At 41.1% G+C, this 20,768-nt stretch overlaps 1 protein-coding gene and 1 long non-coding RNA gene across 2 annotated transcripts in view; both read left to right on the top strand.

Moving 5' to 3' along the window:
- LOC118938827 (voltage-dependent calcium channel subunit alpha-2/delta-4-like) overlaps positions 1 to 13,703 on the top strand; it is a 15,526-nt gene extending 1,823 nt beyond the window's left edge. Inside the window, exons 2-8 of the mRNA XM_090201224.1 lie at positions 4,278 to 4,348; positions 6,394 to 6,469; positions 8,384 to 8,436; positions 9,299 to 9,354; positions 9,565 to 9,582; positions 10,884 to 11,004; positions 13,500 to 13,703. Of these exons, the coding sequence (XP_090057350.1) occupies positions 4,314 to 4,348; positions 6,394 to 6,469; positions 8,384 to 8,436; positions 9,299 to 9,354; positions 9,565 to 9,582; positions 10,884 to 11,004; positions 13,500 to 13,626 (486 nt within the window). The 5' untranslated portion in view covers positions 4,278 to 4,313 and the 3' untranslated portion in view covers positions 13,627 to 13,703. The remainder of the gene's footprint in view (positions 1 to 4,277; positions 4,349 to 6,393; positions 6,470 to 8,383; positions 8,437 to 9,298; positions 9,355 to 9,564; positions 9,583 to 10,883; positions 11,005 to 13,499) is intronic.
- Positions 13,704 to 17,612: 3,909 nt separating this feature from the next.
- Positions 17,613 to 20,513, top strand: LOC149978200 (uncharacterized). The gene is made up of 2 exons (XR_016486913.1): positions 17,613 to 17,695; positions 17,910 to 20,513. It is a non-coding gene; the product is annotated as an uncharacterized LOC149978200 (long non-coding RNA).
- Positions 20,514 to 20,768: the final 255 nt, after the last annotated feature.

Below are 20,768 nucleotides of genomic sequence, written 5' to 3'. Positions count from 1 at the left end.
AGGTAACGGATGTGAAACGGCTAGCTTAGTTAGCGGTGGTGCTGAGGTAACGGATGGGAAACGGCTAGCTTAGTTAGTGGTGCGCGCTAAATAGCGTTTCAATCGGTGACGTCACTTGCTCTGAGACCTTGAAGTAGTAGTTCCCCTTGCTCTGCAAGGGCCGCGGCGTTTGTGGAGCGATGGGTAACGATGCTTCGTGGGTGACTGTTGTTGATGTGTGCAGAGGGTCCCTGGTTCGCGCCCGGGTATGGGCGAGGGGACGGTCTAAAGTTATACTGTTACAAAGGCATAGTAACTCTAAATGACTTGTTCATAGGAAATACTTTTATTTCCATGACAGCTTTAAAAAGCCATTTTGGATTAACCAATGTAAGATATGTTAAAATATGTGCACCTTAAAAGTTGTATACAGCATCACAAAATGTCCATTTGAAATCTTTAGGACATCAGCGCAATCTAGAGAGAATCCTATTTGAGTCAGAAAAGGTTCTTCATAAGAAAGGTCAGGTAAACATAACCTTGCGGAGAGAGCCGATCCAACTGACAATCTCTTAGAAAAAAATAATCTAAACCATCGGAAGACTTAAAATTAACTGATATTGGCACAAGATGGAGGGAATGTTGGAAGATCACTGGTGGAGTCACTGCAGCCTGGCGGCTGGCTGCCCCTCGGTCCAAACACACACACACACACACCAAACACAAACCCACCAAACACAACATGAGTTATTCTCAGCTGAGGAGCAACGAGGCGTCCTAATCACAGCCCCTGGGAAACAGCTAGTTATTGTGTTGTCACTTTTCTGTCTGTGTCTTAAAATTAAAACTCTTTCAGTCTCCTAGTTGTATTGTGTCTATGCCTGTGGAACAGGGAGGAGGGGGGAGTAATTGTAGCCAACTGTCTCAGTTCATATTTTATCAGTGTGGGGGCGGCAGGTAGCCCAGTTGCTAGAGTGTTGAGCCAGTAACCGAAAGGTTCCTGAGCCTGTCGATCTGCAAGGCAATTAACCCTAATTGTTCCAGGGCCATCAATATTGGCTGGCCGTGACCCCCCTCTCTGAGGGTGTCTCAGGTAGAGTGGGATTGTGCAGAAAACACATTTCCATTTAACCTCACACTGGACATGTGGAAAACAGGACAAATATGAGCCTATTTGAACTTGTGTTTGAGCAGTACTTCCTTAAAACTAAAATAGGTCACAGGAAACAGTCTATCCCCACATACCGAAATTGAAGCACCTCTGCAGGCACACACACACAGACACACACACACAGGCACACACACACAGACACACACACACACACAGACACACACAGACACACACACAGAGACACTGAGAAACAGACACAGACTAAAATAGGTCACAGGAAACATAGTCTATCCCCACATACCTAAATTGAAGCAAGCGCAGGCACTACACACACACACACACACACACACACACACACACACACACACACACACACACACACACACACACACACACACACACACACACACACACACACACACAGACACAGACAGAGACACAAATTGTAGTGTAAAATGACAAATAAAATGATGAATGAACGTATGAGTGGGCTAACACAGTCTTTAGCTCAGTGGCTAACACAGTCTTTAGCTCAGTGGCTAACACAGTATTTAGCTCAGTGGCTAACACAGTCTTTAGCTCAGTGGCTAACACAGTCTTTAGCTCAGTGGGCTAACACAGTCTTTAGCTCAGTGGGCTAACACAGTCTTTAGCTCAGTGGGCTAACACAGTCTTTAGCTCAGTGGCTAACACAGTCTTTAGCTCAGTGGCTAACGCAGTCTTTATCTCAGTGGCTAACACAGTCTTTAGCTCAGTGTGCTAACACAGTCTTTAGCTCAGTGTGCTAACACAGTCTTTAGCTCAGTGGCTAACATAGTCTTTAGCTCAGTGGCTAACACAGTCTTTAGCTCAGTGGGCTAACAAGAGTATTTAGCTCAGTGGGCTAACACAGTCTTTAGCTCAGTGGCTAACACAGTCTTTAGCTCAGTGGCTAACACAGTATTTAGCTCAGTGGGCTAACAAGAGTATTTAGCTCAGTGGGCTAACACAGTCTTTAGCTCAGTGGGCTAACAAGAGTATTTAGCTTAGTGGGCTAACACAGTCTTGTGATACCCAGATGACCCAGATCAAACCCAATCAGTCACACTGGACATTACATCCCATGGTACACTGCCAGAGATATTACTTAGCAAAGAGGTCTCAATGAGTATAGACTGCTCCTTTACGACTTTGTGAGTCCTTCAAATAAAATGTCCTAGTAAACTGAAAGCCCTAGAACCCAACACAAATCCTCAGAGGTAGTAGAATAGTGGAGCAGAGTCCACCGCAGGCTAGTAGAGGAGAGACGGCTACGGTCACTCAAACACTCCTCTATACACCTAACCTCTACCTCTACCTCTACCCAGCTGATGAGCTGTCCTCTATACACCTAACCTCTACCTCTACCTCTACCCAGCTGATGAGATGTCCTCTATACACCTAACCTCTACCTCTACCTATTCCTCTACCTCTACCTCTACCCAGCTGATGAGCTGTCCTCTATACACCTGACCTCTACCTCTACCGCTACCCAGCTGATGAGCTGTCCTCCATACACCTAACCTCTACCTCTACCTCTACCCAGCTGATGAGCTGTCCTCTATACACCTCTACCTCTACCTCTACCTCTACCCAGCTGATGAGCTGTCCTCTATACACCTAACCTCTACCTCCACCTATTCCTCTACCTCTACCTCTACCTCTACCTATTCCTCTACCTATTCCTCTACCTCTACCTCTACCTCTACCTCTACCTCTACCTCTACCTATTCCTCTACCTCTACCTCTACCTATTCCTCTACCTCTACCTCTACCTATTCCTCTACCTCTACCTCTACCTCTACCTCTACCCAGCTGATGAGCTGTCCTCTATACACCTAACCTCGACCTCTACCTCTACCTCTACCTCTACCCAGCTGATGAGCTGTCCTCTATACACCTAACCTCGACCTCTACCTCTACCTCTACCTCTACCCAGCTGATGAGCTGTTTTCTATACACCTAACCTCTACCTCTACCTCTACCTCCACCTCCACCCAGCTGATGAGCTGTCCTCTATACTCCTAACCTCTACCTCTACCTCTACCCAGCTGATGAGCTGTCCTCTATACACCTAACCTCTACCTCTACCTCTACCCAGCTGATGAGATGTCCTCTATACACCTAAGCTCTACCTCTACCTCTACCCAGCTGATGAGATGTCCTCTATACACCTAACCTCTACCTCTACCTCTACCTCTACCTCTACCTCTACCTCTACCTCTACCCAGCTGATGAGCTGTCCTCTATACACCTAACCTCTACCCTGAGCACTGCAATACAGTACAGGTGACAGGTGACATGCCAGTGAGAAATCAACCACTCAACCAAGCAAAACAGTACAAAACAGCCTGGCTGGATTAAAATGAATAATTGAACTTGTACGGTGGACTAGATGGGAACTTCACTGGAGGAGAAGTGAAGAGAGAGAGGGAGAGGTAGAGAGAGGGAGGGAGAGGTAGAGAGAGAGGGAGAGGTAGAGGAGAAGGAGAGGTAGAGAGAGAGGGAGAGGTAGAGGAGAAGGAGAGGTAGAGAGAGAGGGAGAGGTAGAGGGAGAGGTGGAGAGAGAGGGAGAGGTAGAGAGAGAGGGAGAGGTGGAGAGAGAGAGGGAGAGGTAGAGAGAGAGGGAGAGGTAGAGAGAGAGGGAGAGGTAGAGGAAGAGAGAGAGGGAGAGGTAGAGAGGGAGAGGAGAAGGAAGAGGGGAATGGGGGAAAGATGTTTGTCGTTTTCCACTTTGCCAAATGAGGTGAAAGGACAACTTCCTATGACTGGAGGGAGGGAGGGAGGGAGGGAGGGAGGGAGGGAGGGAGGGAGGGAGGGAGGGAGGGAGGGAGGGAGGGAGGGAGGGAGGGTATAAACCACTGTTTATAAACCACAGATGAGGATTATAGTAAATGTGGTAGTGTATTATATAATGTGGTAGTGTATTATATAATGTGATAGTGTATTATATAATGTGATAGTGTATTATATAATGTGGTAGTGTATTATATAATGTGGTAGTGTATTATATAATGTGATAGTGTATTATATAATGTGGTAGTGTATTATATAATGTGATAGTGTGTGTTACATTTACTATGCTGTCAAAAACGGCGTGTATGACAATGTTAATGGTGTCATTGTAAAGACAGTGTGGTCTTCTCCCTGTCTGTCGGTCTGTCTCTAGGTGGGGAGGTTCTTTGGAGAAGTTGACGGCTCAGTGATGGCACGCCTTATCAAGATGGGCATGTTCAAAAGGTAAGACGATAGTCTTCAACTGTTCCATATCTCTCTCATGATAATACCTTTAACTGTTCTATATCTCATGATAACACCTTTAACTGTTCTATATCTCATGATAATACCTTTAACTGTTCTATATCTCATGATAATACCTTTAACTGTTCTATATCTCATGATAATACCTTTAACTGTTCTATATCTCATGATAACACCTTTAACTGTTCTATATCTCATGATAACACCTTTAACTATTCTATATCTCTCTCATGATAATACCTTTTACTGTTCTATATATCATGATAATACCTTTAACTGTTCTATATCTCATGATAATACCTTTAACTGTTCTATATCTCATGATAATACCTTTAACTGTTCTATATCTCTCTCATGATAATACCTTTAACTATTCTATATCTCTCTCATGATAATACCTTTAACTGTTCTATATCTCATGATAACACCTTTAACTGTTCTATATCTCATGATAACACCTTTAACTATTCTATATCTCTCTCATGATAATACCTTTTACTGTTCTATATATCATGATAATACCTTTAACTGTTCTATATCTCATGATAATACCTTTAACTGTTCTATATCTCATGATAATACCTTTTACTGTTCTACATCTCTCTCATGATAATACCTTTAACTGTTCTATATCTCATGATAATACCTTTTACTGTTCTACATCTCTCTCATGATAATACCTTTAACTCTTCTATATCTCATGATAATACCTTTAACTGTTCTATATCTCATGATAATACCTTTAACTATTCTATATCTCATGATAACACCTTTAACTATTCTATATCTCATGATAACACCTTTAACTGTTCTATATCTCATGATAATACCTTTAACTGTTCTATATCTCTCTCATGATAATACCTTTAACTGTTCTATATCTCATGATAACACCTTTAACTGTTCTATATCTCATGATAATACCTTTAACTGTTCTATATCTCATGATAACACCTTTAACTGTTCTATATCTCATGATAATACCTTTAACTGTTCTATATCTCTCTCATGATAATACCTTTAACTGTTCTATATCTCATGATAACACCTTTAACTGTTCTATATCTCATGATAATACCTTTAACTGTTCTATATCTCATGATAACACCTTTAACTGTTCTATATCTCATGATAACACCTTTAACTGTTCTATATCTCATGATAACACCTTTAACTGTTCTATATCTCATGATAACACCTTTAACTGTTCTATATCTCATGATAACACCTTTAACTGTTCTATATCTCATGATAACACCTTTAACTGTTCTATATCTCATGATAACACCTTTAACTGTTCTATATCTCATGATAACACCTTTAACTGTTCTATATCTCATGATAACACCTTTAACTGATCTATATCTCATGATAATACCTTTAACTGTTCTATATCTCATGATAATACCTTTAACTGTTCTATATCTCATGATAATACCTTTAACTGATCTATATCTCATGATAACACCTTTAACTGTTCTATATCTCATGATAATACCTTTAACTGTTCTATATCTCATGATAATACCTTTAACTGTTCTATATCTCATGATAATACCTTTAACTGTTCTATATCTCATGATAATACCTTTAACTGTTCTATATCTCATGATAACACCTTTAACTATTCTATATCTCTCTCATGATAACACCTTTAACTATTCTATATCTGCGTGTGGTTATTAGTGTAACATACCATACTGTGTGTCATCACAGGGTTAGCCCTTTGATTTGATTGGCTGGGTCGGGTTTCTCTTACATCTACTGTACACCCTATTCCCTTCATAGTGCACTACTTTTGACCAGGGCCCATAGGCAGTAGGGTGACATTGGGGACATCCCCATCTCTTTCATCATGTAGCTGCGTTGAGAAACCTTTCAGCTGCGTCTCTGATGTAGAAACACTCCTGAGTGAAGTGATGCTATCTACGACAGTTCAAATAAATGTGAGTGGTTGATTTTAGAGGACATTACGCAAACCTGTTTCTGTGCGTCTCTCTCTGTGTGTGTGTGTGTGTCTTCAGGGTATCTCTGTACGACTATCAGGCCATGTGTAAGATGGGAGGACATTCTGCCAGCAGCGCCAGACCCCTTCTTAGTGTGAGGAAACATGTAAACAACAGTCTCTGTGTGTGTTCATGGATGTGTGTGTGTTTGTCTGAATACTGTATGTGTGTGTGTGTGTGTTTGTCTGAATACTGTATGTGTGTGTGTGTTTGTCTGAATACTGTATGTGTGTGTGTGTTCGTCTGAATACTATATGTATGTGTGTGTGTGTGTGTTTGTGTGTGTGTGTGTGTGTGTGTGTGTGTGTGTGTGTGTGTGTGTGTGTGTGTGTGTGTGTGTCTGAATACTTTATGTATGTGTGTGTTTGTCTGAATACTGTATGTGTGTGTGTGTGTTTGTCTGAATACTGTGTGTGTGTGTGTGTGTGTTTGTCTGAATACTGTATGTGTGTGTGTGTGTGTGTTTGTCTGAATACTGTATGTGTGTGTGTGTGTGTTTGTCTGCATACTTTATGTGTGTGTGTGTGTGTTTGTCTGAATACTGTATGTGTGTGTGTGTGTGTGTGTTTGTCTGAATACTGTATGTGTGTGTGTGTGTGTTTGTCTGAATACTGTGTGTGTGTGTGTGTTTGTCTGAATACTGTGTGTGTGTGTGTGTGTGTGTGTGTGTGTGTGTGTGTGTGTGTGTTTGTCTGAATCCTGTATGTGTGTGTGTGTGTTTGTCTGAATCCTGTATGTGTGTGTGTGTTTGTCTGAATACTGTATGTGTGTGTGTGTTTGTCTGAATACTGTATGTGTGTGTTTGTCTGAATACTGTGTGTGTGTGTGTTTGTCTGAATACTGTATGTGTGTGTGTGTGTGTTTGTCTGAATACTGTGTGTGTGTGTGTGTTTGTCTGAATACTGTATGTGTGTGTGTGTTTGTCTGAATACTGTATGTATGTGTGTGTTTGTCTGAATACTGTATGTATGTGTGTGTTTGTCTGAATACTGTATGTATGTGTGTGTTTGTCTGAATACTGTATGTATGTGTGCGTTTTTTAGTGTATCTGTACTTTACTATATCTGTACTTTACTACATTCCTAAAGAAAATAGTGTATTTTTTACTCCATACATTTTCCCTGACACCCAAAAGTACTAGTTACATGTTGAATGCTTAGCAGGACAGGAAGATGTCCAATTCAAGAGAACATCCCTGGTCATCCCCACTGCCTCTGATCTGCTCACTAAACACAAACTCTTCCCTTGTAAATGTTGGACTGTGCCAACAGTTTTTCTGTTAGAAAAGAAATGTCTGGTTTGCTTAATATAATACATTTGAAATGATTAAGACTTTTACTGTTGATAGTATATATGTTTAGCTATTAGATTCCCACCACTGATTACTGCTCTGGTAGGAGATGCTGTGGGTGTGAATTGATGCCTAGTGTCAGTGATTTGAAAAGAGAGGTTATTCACAGCAGACGTCTCATCCCTCAGCACTGAATCCACTTCCCCTCTCTTGTTTCTCTGAGAGTCATTCTGTGTTGTGTATCTTTCTTTTTCGCATACTGTGTGGCTGCATGCTCATTGGAAGTCTAGACTGGGTCACTGTGAAACACTTTGTGACAAATGTTTCTCTCTCTCTCTCTCTCTCTCTCTCTATATATATATATATATATATATATATATATATATATATATATCTATATTGCTCTCTCTCTCTCTCTTTCTCTCTCTCTCTCTCTCTCTCTCTCTCTCTCTCTCTCTCTCTCGCTCTCTCTCTCTCTCTCTCTCTCTCTCGCTCTCTCTCTCTCTCTCTCTCTCTCTCTCTCTCTCTCTCTCTCTCTCTCTCTCTCTCTCTCTCTCTCTCTCTCTCTCTCTCTCTCTCTCTCTCTCTCTCTCTCTCTCTCTCTCTCTCGCTCTCGCTCTCTTTCTTCATTATTTTCTTGATCTATCTCTATATTCCTCTCCCTCCCTCCCTCCCCCTCTCTCTCTCTCTCTCTCTCTCTCTCTCTCCTCTCTACAGCCCTTCTATGGTCTGGCGGCTGCTCTAAAGTGGTTCCTCACCAACTTCCTGCTGTAAGTGTGTCAGAGAGATCAGAAGTCGTTGGCTGCTGGTAGCTAGTTAATTCTCAAGAGCCATTACAATTTACTCTCACCTGTTCTGTATGTATGGCTCTCTCTCTCTTCTCTCCTTCTGTCCTTCGCTCCTTCTCTCCTTCACTCCTTCTCTCCTTCACTCCGTCACTCCTTCTCTTCCTCCCTTCATCTCTCTTTCACTCCTTCTCTCCCTCTCTCCATCACTCCTTCCCTCCCTCTCTCCATCACTCCTTCCCTCCCTCTCTCCACCACTCCTTCTCTTCCTCTCTCCATCACTCCATCACTCCATCACTCCTTCTTTCCCTCTCTCCATCACTCCTTCTCTCCCTCTCTCCATCACTCCTTCCCTCCCTCTCTCCATCACTCCTTCCCTCCCTCTCTCCATCACTCCTTCCCTCCCTCTTTCCATCACTCCTTCCCTCCCTCTCTCCATCACTCCTTCTCTTCCTCTCTCCATCACTCCTTCCCTCCCTCTCTCCATCACTCCTTCTCTCCCTCTCTCCCTCTATCTCATCACTCCTTCTCTCTCTCTCCTTCACTCCTTCTCTCCCTCTCTCATTCTCTCCATCACTCCCTCTATCCCTCTCTTCACTCCTTCTCTCCCTCTCTCCACTCCTTCTCTTCCTCTCTCCATCACTCCTTCTCTATCTCATCACTCCTTCTCCCTCTCTCCACTCCTTCTCTCCCTCTCTCCTTTGTTCCATCACTCCTTCTCTCTCTCCCTCTATCTCATCACTCCTTCTCCCTCTCTCCACTCCTTCTCCCTCTCTCCACTCCTTCTCTCCCTCTCTCTCGCGTTCTCTTTCACTCATCTTCTTTCTTTCTCCTTCCCTCTCTGTAGGTTTTTACTGGAGTTCAACATCTGTGGTCTCTGGCACTCTGACCGCTTTGCTGAAGGTAACACAGTCCAGTAAAGAGCATTCATTCCTATTCATCTCATTCAGCTTCTGTGTGTTGTGTTGCACTGTTTGGCTTCAATGTCCCAATCTGTGTCTCTCATGTTGTCTCCTGTCCTGACCACACTCACCCATGTCTCTATCACCATCATCAATATCATCCTCATCATCACCTGTCAATCATTCTCACCACCTCATTCCTCCCACCCAGCCAAGCCTGGCTTCAAAGGTACAGATTAAACCTATTGTGTGTGTGTGTGTGTGTGTGTGTGTGTGTGTGTGTGTGTGTGTGTGTGTGTGTGTGTGTGTGTGTGTGTGTGTGTGTGTGTGTGTGTGTGTGTGTGTGTGTGTGTGTGTGTGTGTGTGTGTGTGTGTGTGTGTGTGTGTGTGTGTGCGCGCGCGTGTGTGTGGCAACAGACGATCAGAGGATGTACTGTATCTATCTCATCTATATAATCTATTTAAAGTTGATCAGGGTCAGAAAAATTCACAGTAATGACAGCTAGTAAATAATTCAAGAGTCTGACATCTTGAAAGTGTATCCTTGTCCACAGTCATTAAGATGTCCACCTCCATGAGTTGGTATGCTGTTATGACAGCTGTAATATACACAGACTCTATCATCACTTATTAGAACAATCTATCTGTTATAAACTCTGTTCCAGTCCCATGCAGTGACGACTGCCTGGTATCTCTGCATGGAAATACACTGTGGTCTGGTCCAAAACACGGCCCAGTCCTTTCTCTTAGCTCCTAGTCCTTTCCCTTAGCTCCTAGTCCTTTCTCTTAGCTCCTAGTCCTTTCCCTTAGCTCCTAGTCCTTTCCCTTAGCTCCTAGTCCTTTCCCTTAGCTCCTAGTCCTTTCTCTTAGCTCCTAGTCCTTTCCCTTAGCTCCTAGTCCTTTCCCATTTCTCCTAGTCCATTCCCTTAGCTCCTAGTCCTTTCCCTTAGCTCCTAGTCCTTTCCCTTAGCTCCTAGTCCCTTCCCTTGGCTCCTAGTCCTTTCCCTTAGCTCCTAGTCCTTTTCCTTAGCTCCTAGTCCTTTCCCTTAGCTCCTAGTCCTTTCCCTTAGCTCCTAGTCCTTTCCCTTAGCTCCTAGTCCTTCAGTGTTTGTCATTGTGAACGAACCAACAAGGTGTATGGGCTGGATGGAGTTCGGAGAAGGGGTTAAGGGTTGCTTGCAACTCATGTTGGGCTCCCGAGTGGCTCAGTGGTCTAAGACACTGCATCTCAGTGGTTCGAATCCAGGCTGTATCACATCCGGCCGTGATTCTCATAGGGTTGGTGCACAATTGGTCCAGGTTTGGCCCGGGGTAGGCCGTCGTTGTAAATAATAATTTGTTCTTAACTGACTTGTCTAGTTAAATAAAGGTTACATTTGAGTTTTTTTAACATAATGATGTGCGTCATACAATGTCCTATCCCATAAGGGATTAGGACTGGAGGTGTGTACGTTAGTGTGAGTGATGGTGATTGGCTCTCCATCACTCACGTTAGTATGAGTGATGGTGATTGGTTGTCTCTGTCCCCAGCGTCGGCCCAGAAGAAGAAGGGAGACATCCTGCAGCCGTGTGACACAGAGTACCCCAGCTTTGTCTACGAGCCCTCCATCAAGGAGACCAACAGCCTCATTAAGTGTGGACGCTGTCAGAAGTAAGAACACACACGCGGCCATGCACGCACACACACACTTTTTCTGTCATTTTAAAAAAAGTTAACAACATAATTTATACAAATGACAAAAGCATGAAAATATATTTTATATAAGCAAGACAATCATACAAATTCCAGAAGCTACAGCTATAGCTTCTTTATATAAATCCCACAGCTTGAGTCACACAGTCTCAGTCCTCTGAAATCTCTCTTAGAGTAAATCACTTCCTGATTATTTTTTTTCTGAGATTATCTTCTGTCTCTGCGTATCAGCTCTTTATCTCTCTACCTCCATGTATCTGTCATCCCATCCATACCCATGACTCCTGTCTCTTCTGACAGGCAGCCACTAGTCTGAAGATGAGGGAGGGAGGGAGGGAGAGGGGTAGAGAGAGAGAGAGGGGTAGAGAGAGAGGGGTAGAGAGAGAGAGAGAGAGAGAGAGAGAGAGAGAGAGAGGGGTAGAGAGAGAGGGGTAGAGAGAGAGAGAGAGAGAGAGAGAGAGAGAGAGAGAGAGAGAGATGTTTCTGTTGAGGGGTTTAGCAAAGGTCATCTCAATTTCATCTAAATGGGGAACAGCGGTTTGAGGTGTTCCAGCGCCCCCATCTGGTGGAAATGGGATATAACAAAAATAATGAGTGTCTAATGAAAGGGGAAGGGGGATTCCTAGTCAAGTTGTAAAAAAAAAAAAAAAAACACTCTTCACGTCATGGAATGACATTGTAGTGAGATGTGTGTGAATCAAAATGAATATACACTGTATATACTATTGTACACAAACTCTATGTTTATCCAGAGATTACACATTCATTTAGGATCTTAGATTAATCCATAGATTAAAGTCCCGACCAGACAATAGAATGGTGGAAGTGTGCATCCGTTCATACCACTAAAACTGTTCAATGAACACTAGGTGGCAGTGTTTCATCGTGTTTGTTTGTAATATAGTGTGTGTTACAGTTACTAGTTACCTGTCCAAAATTGTAATCAATAATGACATTTCTGGATTACACAAACTCAGTCATGTAATCTGATTACTTTTGGATTACTGTCCCTTTAAGAGGAATTACAAGAAGACCAAAAGGATCCATCAAATGCATTTGGTGTGTCGTCATAGTGGTCTCTGATTGGTGGTCATCATTTGGTGTGTCATCATAGTGGTCTCTGATTGGTGGTCATCATTTGGTGTGTCATCACAGTGGTCTCTGATTGGTGGTCATCATTTAGTGTGTCATCATAGTGGTCTCTGATTGGTGGTTATCATTCGGTGTGTCATCATAGTGGTCTCTGACTGGTGGTCATCATTTGGTGTGTCATCATAGTGGTCTCTGATTGGTGGTCTGTCTGTCTGTCTGTCTGTCTGTCTGTCTGTTACCTCTCTCTCTCTTTCTACAGCTCTCTCTCTCTGCCGCTCTACCTCTCTTTCTCTCTCTCTCTCAATTCAATTCAATTCAAGGGCTTTATTGGCATGGGAAACATGTGTTAACATTGCCAAAGCAAGTGAGGTAGATAATATATGAAGTGAATATATAAAGTGAAATAAACAATACAAATTAACAGTAAACATTACACATACAGAAGTTTCAAAACAGTAAAGACATTACAAATGTCATATTATATATATATATACAGTGTTTTAACAATGTACAAATAGTTGAAGTACACAAGGGAAAATAAATAAGCATAAATATGGGTTGTATTTACAATGGTGTTTGTTCTTCACTGGTTGCCCTTTTCTTGTGGCAACAGGTCACACATCTTGCTGCTGTGATGGCACACTGTGGAATTTCACACAGTAGATATGGGAGTTTATCAAAATTAGATTTGTTTTCGAATTCTTTGTGGATCTGTATAATCTGAGGGAAATATGTATCTCTAATATGGTCATTCGTTAGACAGGAGGTTAGGAAGTGCAGCTCAGTTTTCACCTCATTTTATGGGCAGTGTGCACATAGCCTGTCTTCTCTTGAGAGCCATGTCTGCCTATGGCGGCCTTTCTCAATAGCAAGGCTATGCTCACTAAGTCTGTACATAGTCAAAGCTTTCCTTAAGTTTGGGTCAGTCACAGTGGTCAGGTATTCTGCCACTGTGTACTCTCTGTTTCGGGCCAAATAGCATTCTAGTTTGCTCTGTTTTTTTGTTAATTCTTTCCAATGTGTCAAGTAATTATCTTTTTGTTTTCTCATTATGTGGTTGGGTCTAATTGTGCTGTTGTCCTGGGTCTCTGTGGGGTGTGTTTGTGTTTGTGAACAGATCCCCAGGACCTCTCTCTCTCTCTACCTCTCTCTCTCTCTCTCTTTCTTGTTCTCTCTCTACCCCTCTCTCTATCGCTCTCTCTCTACCCCTCTCTCTCTCTCTCTCTCTCTCTCTCTCTCTCTCTCTCTCTCTCTCTCTCTACCCCTCTCTCTCTCTGCCTCTCTCTCTACCTCTCTCTCTCTCTCTCTCTCTATCTCTGTGTCTGTGTCTTAACTGTTCTGTGTGTGTGTGTGTGTTCCAGGATGTTTGTAACCCAGGCTGTCCCTGACAGTAACCTGCTGATGTTGGTGGTACAGGCAGACTGTGACTGTTCCCGTCAGTACCCCGCTATCACCATGGAACCCAAGGAAGTGAAATATATCCTTTAACATGAAGAGCTATCTTACTGGTTCACTCTCTCTGACACAGACAGTGATTGATATAATTATAATGGTGTTGTGGAAATGGGATTTGATATCTATGAATAAGCAGTTCATTAGTCATGTATCAGACAAATCACTTCTCTTATTATATTTATTTCAGACATCGTTCATTTCAACCAGTTATGAATTGCTGTTTTACGCTGTGGGGAGCAGTATCTTCCTAAACTCTCCTCATAGATGACCTGCAGGCTCATAGCCGAGCATTCAGATGTTGAAATAGCAGGTGTTGGAGGGAGGGAGGGAGGGAGGGAGGGAGGGAGGGGGGGAGGGAGGGAAGGAAGGAAGAAGAGAGAGGGAGAGAAGAAGAGAGAGGGAGAGAAGAAGATGGAGGGAGAGAAGAAGAGAGGGAGAGAGAGGACAAGAGAGCGAGGACAGGAGAGTGAGAGAGTGAGAGAGTGAGAGAGTGAGAGAGAGAGTGAGAGAGAGAGAGAGAAAGAGAGAGAGAGAGAGAGAGAGAGAGAGAGAGAGAGAGAGAGAACAGGGTCTATATTGGTTATGTAGATCATAATGAGAGTAGAGTCTTATCACTCTGACAGAGTCCAGCTGTAGTAAAGCATTAAGCCAGTCATACACTCAGACATCCTTCATGAACAACACACACCATAATGGGCTGTGTGAGCTGCATCATCAGCCAATCTGTCAGTAGGGGTGTCAGGGTCTCATACCCAGACAGGGCTGCTCTCATGTGGTTGACCCTGCACACACACACACACACTGCATATAGAATTACGCCAGATATGACAGACTGACCCTATCCCCCTGGCATATAGACTATTTAAGCAATAACGACCTAGGGGGTGTGGTATATGACCAATATATCACTGCTAAGGGCTGTTCTTAGCACAATGCAATGCCATATACCACAAACCCACGAGGTGCCTTATCGTGATTATAAACTGGTTACCAGTGTAATTAAAGCAGTAACAAAACATGTTTTGTCATACACGTTATATACGGCCTGATACACCACGGCTGTCAGCCAATCAGAATTCAGGGCTCGAACCACCCAGTTTATAATGCAGAAGATACACTTGTTGTTGTTGTTTAGTGTGTTGGTATTGTAGCATAAATACTCCTTGTTGTTGTTTAGTGTGTTGGTATTGTATCATAGATACTCGTTGTTGTTGTTGTTGTTTAGTGTGTTGGTATTGTAGCATAGATACTCGTTGTTGTTGTTGTTTAGTGTGTTGGTATTGTAGCATAGATACTCGTTGTTGTTGTTGTTTAGCGTGTTGGTATTGTAGCATAGATACTCGTTGTTGTTGTTGTTTAGTGTGTTGGTATTGTATCATAGATACTCGTTGTTGTTGTTGTTTAGTGTGTTGGTATTGTATCATAGATACTCCTTGTTGTTGTTGTTTAGTGTGTTGGTATTGTATCATAGATACTCCTTGTTGTTGTTGTTTAGTGTGTTGGTATTGTATCATAGATACTCCTTGTTGTTGTTGTTTAGTGTGTTGGTATTGTATCATAGATACTCCTTGTTGTTGTTTAGTGTGTTGGTATTGTATCATAGATACTCCTTGTTGTTGTTGTTTAGTGTGTTGGTATTGTATCATAGATACTCCTTGTTGTTGTTTAGTGTGTTGGTATTGTATCATAGATACTCCTTGTTGTTGTTTAGCGTGTTGGTATTGTATCATAGATACTCCTTGTTGTTGTTTAGCGTGTTGGTATTGTATCATAGATACTCCTTGTTGTTGTTTAGCGTGTTGGTATTGTATCATAGATACTCGTTGTTGTTGTTGTTTGTGTGTTGGTATTGTATCATAGATACTCCTTGTTGTTGTTTAGCGTGTTGGTATTGTAGCATAAATACTCCTTGTTGTTGTTGTTTAGTGTGTTGGTATTGTATCATAGATACTCCTTGTTGTTGTTTAGCGTGTTGGTATTGTATCATAGATACTCCTTGTTGTTGTTTAGTGTGTTGGTATTGTATCATAGATACTCCTTGTTGTTGTTTAGTGTGTTGGTATTGTAACATAGATACTCCTTGTTGTTGTTTAGTGTGTTGGTATTGTATCATAAATACTCCTTGTTGTTGTTGTTTAGTGTGTTGGTATTGTATCATAGATACTCCTTGTTGTTGTTTAGTGTGTTGGTATTGTATCATAGATACTCCTTGTTGTTGTTTAGTGTGTTGGTATTGTATCATAGATACTCCTTGTTGTTGTTTAGCGTGTTGGTATTGTATCATAGATACTCCTTGTTGTTGTTTAGTGTGTTGGTATTGTATCATAGATACTCCTTGTTGTTGTTTAGCGTGTTGGTATTGTATCATAGATACTCCTTGTTGTTGTTTAGTGTGTTGGTATTGTATCATAGATACTCCTTGTTGTTGTTGTTTAGCGTGTTGGTATTGTATCATAGATACTCGTTGTTGTTGTTGTTTGTGTGTTGGTATTGTATCATAGATACTCCTTGTTGTTGTTTAGCGTGTTGGTATTGTAGCATAAATACTCCTTGTTGTTGTTGTTTAGTGTGTTGGTATTGTATCATAGATACTCCTTGTTGTTGTTTAGCGTGTTGGTATTGTATCATAGATACTCCTTGTTGTTGTTTAGTGTGTTGGTATTGTATCATAGATACTCCTTGTTGTTGTTTAGTGTGTTGGTATTGTATCATAGATACTCCTTGTTGTTGTTGTTTAGTGTGTTGGTATTGTATCATAGATACTCCTTGTTGTTGTTTAGTGTGTTGGTATTGTAACATAGATACTCCTTGTTGTTGTTTAGTGTGTTGGTATTGTATCATAAATACTCCTTGTTGTTGTTGTTTAGTGTGTGGGTATTGTATCATAGATACTCCTTGTTGTTGTTTAGTGTGTTGGTATTGTATCATAGATACTCCTTGTTGTTGTTGTTTAGTGTGTTGGTATTGTATCATAGATACTCGTTGTTGTTGTTGTTTAGTGTGTTGGTATTGTATCATAGATACTCCTTGTTGTTGTTGTTTAGTGTGTTGGTATTGTATCATAGATACTCCTTGTTGTTGTTTAGTGTGTTGGTATTGTATCATAGATACTCCTTGTTGTTGTTTAGTGTGTTGGTATTGTAACATAGATACTCCTTGTTGTTGTTTAGTGTGTTGGTATTGTATCATAAATACTCCTTGTTGTTGTTGTTTAGCGTGTTGGTATTGTATCATAGATACTCCTTGTTGTTGTTTAGTGTATTGGTATTGTATCATAGATACTCCTTGTTGTTGTTGTTTAGTGTGTTGGTATTGTAACATAGATACTCCTTGTTGTTGTTTAGTGTGTTGGTATTGTATCATAGATACTCCTTGTTGTTGTTGTTTAGTGTGTTGGTATTGTATCATAGATACTCCTTGTTGTTGTTTAGTGTGTTGGTATTGTATCATAGATACTCCTTGTTGTTGTTTAGCGTGTTGGTATTGTATCATAGATACTCCTTGTTGTTGTTTAGTGTGTTGGTATTGTATCATAGATACTCCTTGTTGTTGTTGTTTAGTGTGTTGGTATTGTATCATAGATACTCCTTGTTGTTGTTTAGTACTCCTTGTTGTTGTTGTTTTGTACTCCTTGTTGTTGTTGTTTTGTGTGTTGGTATTGTATCATAGATACTCCTTGTTGTTGTTGTTTAGTGTGTTGGTATTGTAACATAGATACTCCTTGTTGTTGTTGTTTAGTGTGTTGGTATTGTAACATAGATACTCCTTGTTGTTGTTTAGTGTGTTGGTATTGTATCATAGATACTCGTTGTTGTTGTTTAGCGTGTTGGTATTGTATCATAGATACTCCTTGTTGTTGTTGTTTAGTGTGTTGGTATTGTATCATAGATACTCCTTGTTGTTGTTGTTTAGTGTGTTGGTATTGTAACAGATACTCCTTGTTGTTGTTTAGTGTGTTGGTATTGTAACATAGATACTCCTTGTTGTTACGTGTGTTGGTGCCCTTGACCTCTGTGTACATAACGCCTCAGTAAAGTGTGACAGGATGAAATCTCAGAAGGTCCGTAGGAGACCCGAGTCCTGCCACGCCTATCACCCTCAGGTCAGCACCCCGTATTGGTCCACTGCTTCCCAATAACCTCACTTCAAGTGGATGGATTGACATCAGAAGAGAACATGTGTTGCACTATTCTCATAGCTCCTTTAATTTCAAACTGAGTTTTTGTTATTCTAAGATCAAAAATGTGAACTTAATAGCCTTATTAAGTAGTGTTCATTATACAACTGGCTGTAACTGTGTTAACGATTGATTTCAGGAAAACGCCAAGGAGTGTGGAGGAGCATCTCAGATCTACCTGTCTGTTTCTCTCTTCCTCACCTGTCTCACTGCCTCCTTCACCTGTCTCAAGGCCTCCACGCTGGTCTTCCGATGACAGACAGACAGCTACCTAGCCTAAACCCCGCCCCCTCTGGAAATCTCTCTAGAATGTTCCAGAATGCCTGATCTTAGCATGCCTGCTACTGCTTGCGTTATCTTTATCAATCAATATGACTATATGATTTATGTTATGATATTGATCATTTTGGCTGATGGACTGAGAGGAATAAGCTGTTGACTGACTCCATGTTTGATGTCTTTACAATCACAGAGAGCTGTTGACTGACTTCATGTTTGATGACTTTACAATCACAGAGAGATGTTGACTGACTCCATGTTTGATGTCTTTACAATCACAGAGAGATGTTGACTGACTCCATATTTGATGACTTTACAATCACAGAGAGCTGTTGACTGACTCCATGTTTGATGACTTTACAATCACAGAGAGCTGTTGACTGACTCCATGTTTGATGTCTTTACAATCACAGAGAGCTGTTGACTGACTTCATGTTTGATGACTTTACAATCACAGAGAGATGTTGACTGACTCCATGTTTGATGTCTTTACAATCACAGAGAGCTGTTGACTGACTCCATGTTTGATGTCTTTACAATCACAGAGAGCTGTTGACTGACTCCATGTTTGATGACTTTACAATCACAGAGAGCTGTTGACTGACTCCATGTTTGATGACTTTACAATCACAGAGAGATGTTGACTGACTCCATGCTTGATGACTTTACAATCACAGAGAGATGTTGACTGACTCCATGTTTTATTACTTTACAATCACAGAGAGCTGTTGACTGACTCCATGCTTGATGACTTTACAATCACAGAGAGCTGTTGACTGACTCCATGTTTGATGACTTTACAATCACAGAGAGCTGTTGACTGACTCCATGCTTGATGACTTTACAATCACAGAGAGCTGTTGACTGACTCCATATTTGATGACTTTACAACCACAGAGAGCTGTTGACTTCAGATGTTTGATGACTTTCAAACACCAAAGTTGTTCTTCTTTGGACAACCGTTCTAAAACCATGAAAGGGCTTTTTGGTTTCTTCTTCTTCAGTGTCTGATAAGAGAACATTCTAGTGTTTCTATGCAAAAGGAAACATGCTTTATTTGACTGTGGAAAGTTCCAGTATCTCCAATACGATTCTAAAGGACTTGACTTTACAATAAGACCATGGAAGACTATCAGTCTGTGGATGATGTGTTTTATAAATGGTTTTGATAAAATAATACTCTGGATTCATGCATGTGTTGTCTGTTTACCTTAAGCCATGAAATGGAGGATGAACCTTGGATAAGGCAGAGGCATCTTTGAACAGTGATACAATTCAGATAGTAGAATCAGTGACCCCTGCTGGTTGAAATATGACATTGCAGGATGGTGATGAATCAACTGGAGGCTGGCTGGCTGCTGAAGGATGGATGAACACAATGGACTCAACTTCCACATTGTTCTGTTCATAACTCATCAGTCTTTGGTCTACGCACCACAAACACATCAAGTATCTACTATTAAATGTGGGCTGGGTTTTCACTGTTGGAAATGGATGGACTGCTTCAGGAAAAACATTCAAGTCACATATCATATATGCAATCTAAGACTTACTAAACCAGTTGACTTAGTTGGCTTACTGCAAAACAAGAACCATTACTGACCACCTACTTCTGTGTTGGACTACTAGGTGGAACAGTCATTCTGTTAGAAGGAACAACGTTAAAATGTGTTGGACTACTAGGTGGAACAGTCATTCTGTTAGAAGGAACAACGTTAAAATGTGTTGGACTACTAGGTGGAACAGTCATTCTGTTAGAAGGAACAACGTTACAATGTGATGGATTACTAGGTGGAACAGTCATTCTGTTAGAAGGAACAACGTTACAATGTGTTGATATCAGGATCTCCAAGGTGTCTTTCATCTGAGTTTTACTGTTTGACTCCAAAAACTCTTATGATGGTTTATAGTTTTCAGCTAAATTCATACATTCAATTATTATATTTTTCACGACATAATCTGTTCTTTCTAATTCAAATGACTTGAATGAAATGATTATAAAATGCATCATTGAGAATAATAGGATGGGATACTACTAGTATTGCTGCTGGACATTAAACACTACTGTCAGATGTTACTGTCTAGTGATTTTCTAAGTGGTGTTTTTTATCAGTCTGTCCCTTTCACTTTGACAGTGAAGCTCTAATGATGTCATATCATCATGTGGTAACTGTCCTCATGATGCAGTATTGTTGATAAAAGATGCTGTTGCCCATGTGTATGTATGTAATGTGATGTCCTGAGTCCTGTGTGTCTGGCTTGGCCTGTGTCCCACATGGTACCCTTTAACCCTATGTAGTGCACTACTTTTGACCAGGGCCCATAGGGAATAGGGAACCATTTGGAACACAGCCTGAGAGTCTAGGAGGCAATATGATTCACACAGCACAGTTTGATTGACATGTAGGATAATCTGCAATGGATCAATAATAATACAATGAATAAACTTCCCCTTTATTTTAAAGTTGTTCTCAGTTTTGATGGTTGAATTTTATCCATGTAATTTATCCTGTCAGTTATGACATGTTTATCCTGTATCATCGTCTAATTAACATTCATCAGTGTCTCTACTCAAAACTCACTCAAAACACTCAAAGATTGTATTTTCTTCAGTGGTTTGTTTTTATTTCTGTAATGCTTCAGGGAAAAGTGAAGGTGTAACGATGTACACTGAGAGTCAGGAAGAAAGTTCTGGAAGTGAAGACATTTCATAAATAAA

Source organism: Oncorhynchus mykiss, chromosome 15, assembly GCF_057628025.1.
Source record: "Oncorhynchus mykiss isolate SJ-2025 chromosome 15, ASM5762802v1, whole genome shotgun sequence".
NCBI classification, from domain to species: Eukaryota; Metazoa; Chordata; class Actinopteri; order Salmoniformes; family Salmonidae; genus Oncorhynchus; species Oncorhynchus mykiss.
Note: the sequence above shows the minus strand (reverse complement) of the source record. Positions and strands in the feature narration are given on the sequence as shown.